The following is a 12,750-nucleotide window of genomic DNA, read 5'->3' as shown; positions in this document are numbered from 1 at the left end:
TGACACCATCCTTATGGCAGAAAGTGAAGAGGAACTTAAAAGCCTCTTGATGAAAGTGAAAGAGGAGAGTGAAAAAGTTGGCTTAAAGCTCAACATTCAGAAAACAAAGATCATGGCATCTGGTCCCATCATTTCTTGGGAAATAGATGGGGAAACAGTGTCAGACTTTATTTTTGGGGGCTCCAAAATCACTGCAGATGGTGATTGCAGGCATGAAATTAAAAGATGCTTACTCCTTGGAAGGAAAGTTATGACCAACCTAGACAGCCTATTGAAAAGCAGAGATATTACTTTGTCAACAAAGGTCCATCTAGTCAAGGCTATGGTTTTTCCAGTGGTCATGTATGGATGTGAGAGTTGGATTGTGAAGAAAGCTGAGCACCAAAGAATTGATGCTTTTGTACTGTGGTGTTGGAGAAGGCTCTTGACAGCCCCTTGGACTGCAAGGAGATCCAACCAGTCCATTCTAAAGGAGATCAGTCCTGGGTGTTCATTGGAAGGACTGATGTTGAAGCTGAAACTCCAGTACTTTGGCCACCTCATGTGAAGAGTTGACTCACTGGAAAAGACTCTGATGCTGGGAGGGATTGCGGGCAGGAGGAGAAGGGGACGACAGAGGATGAGATAGCTGGATGGCATCACCGACTCGATGGACATGAGTTCGAGTGAACTCCGGGAGTTGGTGATGAATAGGGAGGCCTGGCGTGCTGTGGTTCATGGGGTTGCAGAGTCAGACATGACTGAGCGACTGAACTGAACTGATTATATCTAAAGCATTTTTGGCATTTCTCAGGAAAATTTTTAAAAATGAAGAGAAATAAATGTGGGAATAAACTGGTTTTGGTTTTCCTTTATTTCACTGAGTATATGGCTATTCTCCTCTTTCTATAAGTGCTCTTTTGAAAGCACTTATTCATTAAAGGAATTAGTTATCTTTCCATCTAATAGAACTGAAAATTGATTTTTCATGGTAAATTGATGGGGAAAAAATGGAAACAGTTGCAGATTTTATTTTCCTGGGTTCCAAAATCACCGTGGACAGCGACTGCAGCCATGAAAGTAAAAGATGCTTCCTCCTTAAAAATGCTATGACAAACCTAGATAGAGTATTAAAAAGCAGAGACAACACTTTGCCGACAAAGGTCCATAATAGTCAAAGCTATGGTTTTTCCAGTAGTCACATACCAATGGGGGAACTGGACCATAAAGAAGGCTGAGTGCCGAAGAATTGATGCTTTTGAACTGTCGTGCTAGTGAAGCATGTTGAGAGTCCCTTGGACTGCAAGGAGAACAAAGCAGTCAACCCTAAAGGAAATCAACTTTGAATACTCGTTGGAAGGACTGATACTGAAGCTGAAGCTCCAATACTTTGGCCACCTGATGAGAAGAGCCGACTCACTGCCAAAGATTCTGATGCTGGGAAAGACTGAGGGCAGAAGGAGAAGAGAGCAACAGAGGATGAGATGGTTGGATGGCATCATTGATTCCAGTTGGTGATGCCATCAAACTCAGTGAGCTTGAGTAAACTCCGGGAGATAGTGAAGAACAGGGAAGACTGGTGTTGCTGCAGTCCATGGGGTTGCGAAGAGTCAGACACAACTTAGCAACTGAACAACCACAATTTTTCCTTCCAATAGAACTAAAGTATTGATTTTTCCAATACTTCTTTAAGAATCTCTCATGAAAGATATGTGAGCATGCAACATTACTATTATAATTCATAAAGTCCTCTGCATCACATACACTTTCATTTGACCATATTTTATTAATGAAGTTTGGTTAACATTCACTTCATGGAGTTACCTGGTGGCTTAATGGTTAGAATTCTGGCTTTCACTGCTGTGGCCTGGATTCAATCCCAGGTCAGGGAACTGAGAGCCTGCAAGCTGCTCTGGGTGCAGCCAAAAAAATAAAAAATCACTTTAGCCTTGATATGATAAGAGTGGCATAGCTTATTTTTTAAAGAAATTTTTTTTTCAGATTATAAATGTATTTCTAAAATATCTCTGGAAAGATACACTTAGAATATCGGTTGTCCTCAAGGACAAAATGAGATTAGAGACACTCTTCATAGCATGATCTATATTCTATTCAAAAGTTCTGATTTTATTGATATAAGAGTAATAATCATGATCACAGAAAAAAATTTAAACATGGATTACAACAGATAAGAAAATCAAATTATCTGTAAATCTTACTACCCTGAGATGGCCACTAGTGACTTTGATATATTTCAGTACCATCTTTTTTTAAATCTATATATATTTTCCTTTATTTAAGAAATTGGGGATGAAAGAAACAGGTCTGTTTCCTTGTTTTTTTCACTCATTATGTTGCTATCATAAAATTTAATGGTTAAGTATGACAGCACAATGTATGTATATGATCACACATATTAAGTAACAAAAGATCTGAACAGATAAGATATTTAATTAAAGGACAAATAAACCTAGTGTTTGAATACCTGAATAAGATTAAAAATAAAACCCAAAGAATCTAGGATCAATATTTACTTGCTATGTTTGCTATGAACCTCCCTTTTCTTCTTTCTACTTAAGAAAGGTGGAGAGTGGAGGAAAAAAGGCCTCTCAACACAGATTATAAGCATTGACAAGTAATGAGTTTGACCTATGACAGCAAAGGTCTAAAGTTCAAACAGCAGAGAAAGAGCTATGGAAACTATGGATATTCAATAAGTATTGACCAATGGTAATGACAAAGAAGTAAGGTTATTGTGTTTTGGGATAATGGAAAAATACAAAAGATAAAATGATGCCTCCTTGAGGGAATTACTGTGACAGAAGCATCATTAAGGCAATCTTGGGTAGATGGTGACTGGAGAGGGCTATTACTATGGCTATAAGTAGCCATGGAACTAGATAGCATTACACCTAATTGGTCATTTGGACCATCTTCAATATAAATACCTCCCACCTAGAGCTAATAGATTGTGCACTGACCAGCAATCAATAAGGCTGTTAAAGTGATTGAGTTGGTTAGACAGTGGCCTAGTAATTTAGTGCCCATAGAAAGACTCTGTGCATTGCTTTGACTGTTACTGAGAAACCCAATTTTGGTAAGCAAAGAAAACAAAGAACAATGCAAGTGTTAAAGAGGGGAGAGTATTAACAACCTGACTTCAGTGTTAAAGGATTTATTTCAGTAGAGTAAAATCTCAGCTGACCAAGGTGAATTGTCTGCACACCAGATTACTCACCACCTTTTTTTTTTCTTCTTCCTACTAATCACTGGGTTTTGTACTTTTTTTTCCTTACGCCACTTGGCTTGCAGGATCTCAGTTTCCTGACTAGAGAATGAGCCCAGGCCATAGCAGTGAAAATGCCAAATCCTAACCATGAGACCACCAGGGAACTCTTAGTCACTGAGTTTTGAAGTAAGAGACAGAGAGAATAGAATGGACATAATATGAACATTCAGGGAGGCAGATTCAGAGTAAAAGAAACTCTGAATTCCCAGATCTTAATAGATTATTCATAATTGCTTCATGATTTTAAGAGTGCCTAAATTATAATATCTTCCATCAATGGGGTTTGCTTCTTTCATAACAGACTGAAGGAATTATTGAAAGGGTACCTAAGAGCTGGGAATAAATTCATTTTGATATCAAATTCTTTGTTCTTAGACTTAATCATCCTGGCAGGGAGTGAACATTTCTTTTTTTTTTTTTTTTGAACATTTCTTAATGTGTTTGAGCTACCAGTGTTTTACTTAAACCCACATACATGTTCAATGTGAAATCACATTCCTGGATTATCTTTACTCACTGCAATCTACCTTATACAAAGTGGCCTGTTCAGGAACCCAATTTCTACCAACTTAACTCTATGCCTAAACATAATTAAGAATCAAAATAAGCAGCTGGCTGGCAACCTGGGGCCATGTTGCTCTCCATCTTTAAACTCCAGACTTGCACTCAGCAGAGTAAGTTCACACTGAGAGACAGGAGAGAAATGAGACTATGTGACCATCTCACAGTTGGTCTGGGGCAACTCAGTGACTGTCCTTCCTACCAGCAGTTCATTATCTAAACTCTTTTTATTCTCCCATTTGCTCTTTTATGACTAAATATGTATAATTAAATTCACATAAAGCATGGTAAGTGAATGTATGAAAGTGAAAGTGAAGTCGCTCAGTCATGTCCGACTCTTTGGGACCCCATGGACTGTAGCCTATCAGGCTCCTCCATCCATGGGATTTTGCAGGTGAGAGTGCTGGAGTAGATTGCCATTTCCTTCTCCAAGGGATAGAACCCGGGTCTCCCGCATCGCAGGCAGACCCTTTACCGTCTGAGCCACCAGGGAAGCCCGAGTGAATGTACAATGTATAATGCAACTCTATTGCACGAGAGAGAAGGAATTATGCTTGCGTTATTTCCTACTGCACTACATTTTTTAAAAATGAAGGCTAAGTGTTATCAGTGATTAATGCAGTGTCACATAGAATGAATGCCAACACTCAAACCTAAAAACTGAATATAAGAATTTGTACTGCTACTCAAACAAAAAACTTGACACTTGATAATGTTAGTTCCATCGAAGGAAAGTATCATACCTGTAGAATATACTGTGTGAGGTCAACTGCTTCTTTCTTCTCATGAACAAGTAGAGTTTCTTTATCTTTCACAGTAATAATGTTGATTTCTCCACGACGTACCTCCCTCATGCCCAGAGGGCGTTTTCGAACACAAACTCTGATTTTCTCCATCTCAGTCCAAGGATTCTCTTTCTCTGAAGTGTTCTGTCTGATATATGTTTATAAGTGGGCTTTAATTTTTAGTTAACAAAATAAAGCTATCTAAGAGGTCAAAGTATCAGTATATTTTGTTATAAATTAGGTGTAATACAAACACACACACATAGACACACAATATCTGTTATATACTAAAGTGCTGACACTAAGAAAGTTCTTTCATTAGCTCTAAATCCTCCTGATTTACTTCTATCTCCATCTCTACTCAATCCCACTCAAATGCAGATTTCTTGCTTCCTTTCAATTCTTACTATTGTACATTTACTGTTTTCTTGACCATTTAATCTAATTTTTTTTTTTAATCCTACCTGGGTTTATGAAATACCTTGAATTTGGTGGTAGGTTTCAATGTATTTTCACCATGTTTCTTCCAGGTATATTCTGACCCTCCCTTTGTCCTTCTTGCTTCCTTTTTTTTTTTGCCTACCTTGATATGTATTTATTTGTTAGAACACAATCCTACTCCAGGACAATTTTATGACTGGTGCTGCTGCTGCTGCTACTAAGCTGCTTCAGTCGTGTCTGACTCTGTGCGACCCCACAGACGGCAGCCCACCAGGCTCCCCCGTCCCTGGGATTCTCCAGGCAAGAACACTGGAGTGGGTTGCCATTTCCTTCTCCAATGCAGGAAAGTGAAAAGTGAAAGTGAAGTCGCTCAGTCGTGTCCGACCCTCAGCGACCCCATGGACTGCAGCCTACCAGCCTCCTCTGTCCATGGGATTTTCCAGGCAAGAGTACTGGAGTGGGGTGCCATTCCCTTCTCCTATGACTGGTACTGTCCACCACTAATTCATCCTTCTATTCAGACACATTTCTTCTCCGGCTGTCTTCAGTGAACTCATCTACCTTAACATCCAGAAGAGAGGCAATATTACTTGGGTTAAGAGTACAAAATTCATCAGGTTCACTAGCTGAGCCTAATAGTAGCATATATGATACATCGAAGTACTGACCACTTTACCTATGCAGAAATGCCTCTTAAGCAAGGTAACATGAAAAGAGAATCCTTGAAAGTAGATGTTTTACCAAGACCAATGCCTTTGGCACACATACTTAGAATGTCTTAGAGAGACAAATCATTTCCTTCCTTTACACTTTAGAATTTGATTAATAACCCCTAAACAGCCTTTTAGAATAGAGTTTACACAGGATATTTCACTATATAATTGTTTCATATCAACTTCAATTTTCTGAGACCTCCAACTGGCTGGAAAATTATTTTTCACCAGGATCTAAATTAGTAACAAGTAAGAAATAAAATTTCTAATATATTGCATAAAAAACTACTCAAGGCTTTTGAAGCATGTTATTATTTTTTTAACCAATGTATAGTAGACATCTAAAAAAAGAACCATTTTGACTTGAAATGTGGCAAAATCCTGATGATCATTAAAAGTGAATGACAGGCATGTGGGGTTCATTGTTGTATTTTGCATGTATTTTATTTTTTATAAGAAAAAAACAAACTTTCTCTGGGTTTTTTTGGACCATGCTGTGGGGTTTGCAGGATCTTAGTTCCCCAACCAGGACTGAACCCAGGTCCAGCAGTGAAAGTACAGAGTCTTAAGCATTGGGCCACCAGGAATTTCTCAGAATAAAACACATTTTTAATGCATCCTAAAAGGTTCTAGCTTTTTTCTTTTTTTAAGGCTCTAGTTTTAATGTGCAATATTCCCTAGAAGAAATAAACTGTATCTGTCTGACATGCAAAGTTAATACAGCTAGAGTTAGGTCTGCTCACGATCTTAAATAAGTCAGGGCAACCAGTCCTCTAAATGCCTCAGACTTTTATTAGAATTCAGAGTCCAATAAGTTATTTTGAACTTACCTAATTTGAGGTATCCAAAGAGAATGCTCTTCAGATAGGGATGACTCACTAACAGGAAGCTTCAAGTTGGTGAGGGAGTTTCTCAGGGTTCTGAAACTCTGGCTCCTACTTAGAATTTAGGGGAGAAGACAATATTGAAAATTATTGGGACAATGAACTTTCTTAACCTCCATTTCTCTAACATAATAAGGAATGAGAAGAGTAAGATGATACAAAAGGTGAGAAAGCTCAATTGAACACCTTCCGTCCTGGGTCTGCCATGTATAAACCTCTGTGAGAGCACTTAGCTCACTCTTTGGTTGTCTGACTTCCCCTCAGCCTGCCCACTAAGAGTCTCAGTCTCCAGATATTCTAATGATCTTTATATCTAGAATCAAGACAGGCAGAGGGGGTATTCTATATATGCGAAATAAATAAAGCAGAAATATTTAAACTAAAATATCCATTCTATCTAAATAAATAATGGAAAGTCGTATCTTCATTCTGTTTATAAATAATTCCAATTTAGATTTGTATATGTTGTTCAATAAAAGACTAACATTCAAAAAAGTATTTGTTCTTTCACCGCTGAGCTAACCAACAGGACAGCAACAATCATGGCATTGATGGTCATAGAACAATCTAGTCCTTTCACAACTCAAAGAAGAAAAAAATACTATATGCTCTGTGCTTTGCTAAACCAAGCCAAAAAAAATTTTATTTTCAGAAACACTATAGAATTCATTTATGTATTTCAAATTACTAAAGGCATTTTTACCTTTAAAATTGGGGTCCTCTATTCTTTTAGAATAAAAGAACTGGTTGGTTATGAAATCCTCTGAAACCTTAGCCAATATAAGACCATATGGAAATACTTTTAAGGTATGAATAATAGCCCTTATATTTTTTTTTAAGTGGCTTAAGAATGTATTTTGTTTCTCCATAACTCACCAACAGTAATTTTTAAAATAACAAAACAGGTAATACACATTAGTTTTAAAAGAATGTATTTTCTATTATACCAAGGTTAGTATTAGGGATTACTTGATATTTCAACTCTTAGGGACCTTTTTCAAATTCTAACTCAAAGCACTAAGTGAAAAATAACTTATTGTCACTCTGGCTCCCAAACTCTAAATGCTATCAAAAGTATCTTATTCTTTGCAATGACCAAACTCATCTGTTCTTCCAGGGCTGGAATTGTAAAAAGCACTCAAAATCAAGACCATATTTCAAATTTTGCAGGTAAATCAACTGCTCCAAAGACCTATTTAATTCAACTAGCTGAATTAAACAGTGTTTTTTAAAAACTAAGCTTCATGACCCCTGGTTGAAGTTAATTTGATAGTCTTAGAAAAAAAATCCTGTGGATTTTGTAAATTTTTTTTCTACTGCAGAAACAAGTTAACTATTTTACCTTCATGGATGCACTAGATATATCATGTCATGCTATAATAAAAACAGGTCTGCAGCAGGCCCTGGTAAGTAGCAGCTGCTTGATGCACATGAACAATATCATCTTTCTCCCATCTGGAAAGTCCAAATTCTTCATCAATTTCCCCCAGTCAAGGTATCTGCATTATCACCACAGAAGTTGTTCACTATTATTTTCTGTAAATATGGAGTAGTTGGTCTCCTCTGGTCATGGAGAACCCTGCCCTTGCCTAAGGCTCCCTTCCCTCCAGAAAAAAAAAAAAAAGATAAAGAAAAAAAGTTATTACCTGATATAGGAATGAGGGATTCCGTAGTTATACCCTGAAACATGAGAGACTCTTTGAATAACTGAACTATCACAATCCCCTTGTACTGGGGGAAAGTGATTTGATGAAAAGGGTGAAATCTTAGCTGCTTTTTGTATGTTGGAATCAGCGGCTGCGGCATTCAGAATTCCTGTTTGTGTATGGTACTGGGAATCATCTGGTAGCATGTGCTCCAGTACTTTTACGTAGTTAGACTTCTGTTCACTTGCAGAAAAATCTGATAAATCACACAGTTCAAACTGATTGTTGCTGGTAGTTCTGTCTTTGTTGTCAGCAGGAGAATCAAAATGCAGTTGCCTTCGAGGGCCAGATCTGGATTTCTGAGGCTTGACACACAGATTGCTTGTCTGAAGACGAGAGTCTGGGCTACTGACTGCTTTATCTTCTTCCTGCATAATCTTAATGATTTTGATAAGTTGGAAGAGACGTTTGCGGTCGTTCATGTCATGGACTCCCAATTTGGAGTAGTCCTTCATTGTAACGTTGGCTAATTCATCTATTTTCTGAAGGCCAAGGGCAGTAAAATGAGGATAATACTGTGCTAGTTCAGCTTCACAAAGACATTCATACAACCAGGATGTCATTTTTGTGAACGGGTTTCTATAAACCCTGAAGAGAAAAAAAAATTCATTCACTTGAAATATAGTATATATAATACAATTATTCCTTAAAAAAAAAGAGAACCACAAAAGAAATATGCAGCAAAATCCATTCCAGCATTCCAGGTTTTTAATAAATACATTTTTCTTTTAAAATGATTACATAGCATAATGTATAAACATGCTTATAATGCATTTGTAGTAATTTGTCCTTTGTTTAATAAGAGACTTTCAATTATGTATACACATAGGTACATGAACGCATAACACAAATCACTTACTTATTCTAGGGAGTTCCTTCCAACCTTGCAATGTCTACTTAACATATACCACAAACTACTGAAACCTTGTCCCCAACTGCTGATTGTTACAGGACTAATTTTAGATGTTCAAGTTAATATCAAGGCATGTCGCACAACTGTTTCCCATGATTAACGAACAAAGGCTAAGAACTGTTTCAAAATGGAAAGCAGAATTAGTGACTCACAGAGGATCATGAATATAATTCAGAGAAAATCACATTTGTATATTCTGAGTACTGGTAGAAGTTAGTTGAATAAAGAGGTAAAAACATCATTAATTTAGAATCTACTAATTCAGGATTTTCAGATCATTTTAAAACGCAGGTGTTCGTAGATGTCTACCTATATACAGAACATGAATAAGAGAATTTACCTAGGAAATTAATACCATGGTCAAAAATTTTAATGGCTATACACTAAAATGTTTAAAAAATTTAACATAAGATATTTAATTAAATACTAACAAACGATGTGGTAATAACACGTAATCCTAGTCTATTATTAAAGTCAGGACCCTGGGGAGTTCTTCGTATCACTGTTAATCAAGTTCAAGTTCATAAGAATATTGAAAGGTAAGTAAACTACATTTTCTTTAAAAAATTTTTTTAAATACTTCAGTTTTCAAATTCTGTTAGTTCTTGGTAAAGCTTTTCTGTTTTTCATTTTAATTTATATTTTATCTTCCTTCTAGGAGAAACAGAAAAAGAGGTGAGGGCCAGGTAAAAATGGTAATAAAAAGACCCTGAGTAACAAACTTTGGAGGAAATGGTCAAAGGGGCTAAAAAGCACATTTTAAACTCATCCCACCCTTTTCCATTTGTGGTAGATGAAAAAAGAAAAATTCTTTGCAGGGCTCTCCACCAAGAGATGAAATTTACTTCTGTTGCATTAAGGCTGGCCTTGTGACATTTTGGCCAACAGAAAGTGGTGGAAATGACACTATGTGACTTATGCTGCTACTGCTGCTGCTAAGTCGCTTCAGTCGTGTCCGACTCTGTGCGACCCCAGAGATGGCAGCCCACCAGGCTCCCCCGTCCCTGGGATTCTCCAGGCAAGAACACTAGAGTGGGTTGCCATTTCCTTCTCCAAGGCATGAAAGTGAAAAATGAAAGTGAAGTCGCTCAGTCGTGTCCGACTCTTCGAGACCCCGTGGACTGCAGTCTACCAGGCTCCTCTGTCCCTGGGATTTTCCAGGCAAGAGTACTGGAGTGGGTTGCCATTGCCTTCTCCAGATGTGACTTATAGACCTAGTCAAGAGCCCTTGTACTGCTGTCAGTCACTAACTCCTGTCTGACTCTGCAACCCTGTGGACTGAGCACTCCAGGCTTCCCAGTTCTACACTATCTCCTGGAGTTTGCTCAAACTCATGTACATTGAGTCGGTGACCATCCAACCATCTCATCCTCTGCCACCTTCTTCTCCTGCCTTCAATCATTCCCAGTATCAGGATATTTTCCAATGAGTCAGCTCTTTGCATCAGGTGGCTTAAATATTGGAGCTTCAGCATTAATTCTTCCAATGAATATTCAGAACTGATTTCCTTTAGGATTGACTGGCTTGATGTCCTTGCAGTCCAAGGGACTCTCAAGAGTCCTCTCCAACACCACAGTTTAAAAGCATCAATTCTTTGAGATAGTGATGGACAGGGAAGCCTGGCGTGCTGCAGTCCATGGGGTCGCAGAGAGTTGGACATGTCTGAGCAACTGAACTGAACTGACAGCCTTCTTTACGGTCCGACTCACACATCCGTCCATGATTACTGTATAAATCATAGCTTTGACAATACAGACCTTTGTTGGCAAAGTGATGTCTCTGCTTTTTAATCCACTGTCTAGGTTTTTTCATAGCTTTTCTTCCAAGGAGCAAGCATTTTTTAATTTCATGGCTGTAGTCACCATCCACAGTGATTCTGGAGCTCAAGAAAATAAAGTTTGTCACTGTTTGCATTGTTTCCTTATCTGTTTGCCATAAAGTTATGGGACTAGATGCCATTATCTTAGTTTTTTGAATATTGAGTTTCAAAGCCAGCTTTTTCACTCTGTTTCACCTTCATCAAGAGGTTCTTTAGTTCCTCTTTGCTTTCTACCATAAGGGTGGTTTCATCTGCATATCTGAGGTTATTGATATTTCTTCCAGCAATCCTGATTCCAGCTTCTGAGTCATCCAGCCCAACATTTCACATGATGTACTCTCCATAGAAGTTAAATAACCTGGGTGACAATTTACAGTCTTAACATACTTCTTTCCCAATTTGGACCAATCTGTTGTTCCATGTCTGGTACTAACCGTTCCTTCTTGGCCTTCATACAGGTTTATCAGGAGGCAGGTAAAGTTATCTGGTACTCCTATCTCTTTAAGAATTTTCCATAGTTTGTTGTAATCCACATAAAGTCTTTAGTATAGTCAGTGAAGCAGATGTTTTTCTGGAATTCCTTTGCTTCCTCCATGATCCAACGAATGTTGGCAATTTAATCTCTGGTTCCTCTGCCTTTTTTAAAATCAGCTTGTAGATCTGTAAGTTTTTGGTTCACATACTGCTGAAACCTAGCTTGAAGCATTTTGAGCATAATCTTGCTAGCATGTGAAATGAGCACAATTGTACAGTAGCTTGAATATTCTTTGGCATTGTCTTTAAGAATAGAATGAAAACTGACCTTTTCCAGTCCTGTGGCCACTGCTAAGTGTCCAAATTTGCTAACATATTGAGTGCAGCACTTAAACAGCATCATCGTTTAGGATTTGAAATAGCTCAGCTGGAATTTTATCATCTCCTCTAGTTTTGTTCGTAGTGATGCTTCCAAAGGCCCACTTGACTTCACATTCCAGGATGTCTGGCTCTAGAGTGATTGCACCATCATGGTTATCCAAGTTGTTAAGATTATTTTTGTATAGTTCTTCTGTGTATTCTTGCCACCTCTTCTTAACCTCTTCTGCTTCTGTTAGGTCCTTAACATTTCCGTCCTTTACTGTGCTCATCCTTGCATGATATCTCCAGTTTTCTCAAAGAGATGTCTAGTCTTTCCCATTCTATTGTTTTCCTCTATTTCTCTGCATTGTTCATTGAAGAAGGCCTTCTTATCTCTCCTTGCTATTCTCTGAAACTCTGTATTCAGTTGGGTAAATCTTTCCCTTTCTCCTTTGCCTTTTCTTTCTATTCTTTCCTCAGCTATTTGTAAAGCCTCCCCAGACAACTTGCATTTCTTTTTCTTGGGGATGTTTTTGGTCATTGGCTCCTGTACAATGTTACGAATCTGTGTCCATAGTTCAGGCACTCTGTCTACCAGATCTAATCCCTTAAATCTATCTGTCACCTCTACTGTATAATGATAAGGGATTTGATTTAGGTCATACCTTAATGGCCTAGTGGTTTTCCCTCAGATCAAACAGATCAGTCGCTCAGTCATGTCCAACTCTTTGCGACCTCATCAATCGCAGCACGCCAGGCCTCCCTGTCCATCACCAACTCCCGGAGTTCACTCAGACTCACGTCCATCAAGTCAGTGATGCCATCC

General features: G+C 38.1%; 1 protein-coding gene across 1 annotated transcript in view; it reads right to left on the bottom strand.

Moving 5' to 3' along the window:
• KIF24 (kinesin family member 24) overlaps window positions 1-12,750 on the bottom strand; it is a 74,239-nt gene that overhangs the window by 41,533 nt on the left and 19,956 nt on the right. The window contains exons 2-4 of the mRNA XM_010840110.1: window positions 8,299-8,946; window positions 6,599-6,706; window positions 4,573-4,762 (exon numbers count right to left, since the gene is read on the bottom strand). Of these exons, the coding sequence (XP_010838412.1) occupies window positions 4,573-4,762; window positions 6,599-6,706; window positions 8,299-8,921 (921 nt within the window). The 5' untranslated portion in view covers window positions 8,922-8,946. The remainder of the gene's footprint in view (window positions 1-4,572; window positions 4,763-6,598; window positions 6,707-8,298; window positions 8,947-12,750) is intronic.

Source organism: Bison bison, unplaced genomic scaffold (genome assembly GCF_000754665.1).
Source record: "Bison bison bison isolate TAMUID 2011002044 unplaced genomic scaffold, Bison_UMD1.0 scf7180017864141, whole genome shotgun sequence".
NCBI classification, from domain to species: domain Eukaryota; kingdom Metazoa; phylum Chordata; class Mammalia; order Artiodactyla; family Bovidae; genus Bison; species Bison bison.
This window is presented reverse-complemented; position numbering and strand designations above follow the sequence as displayed.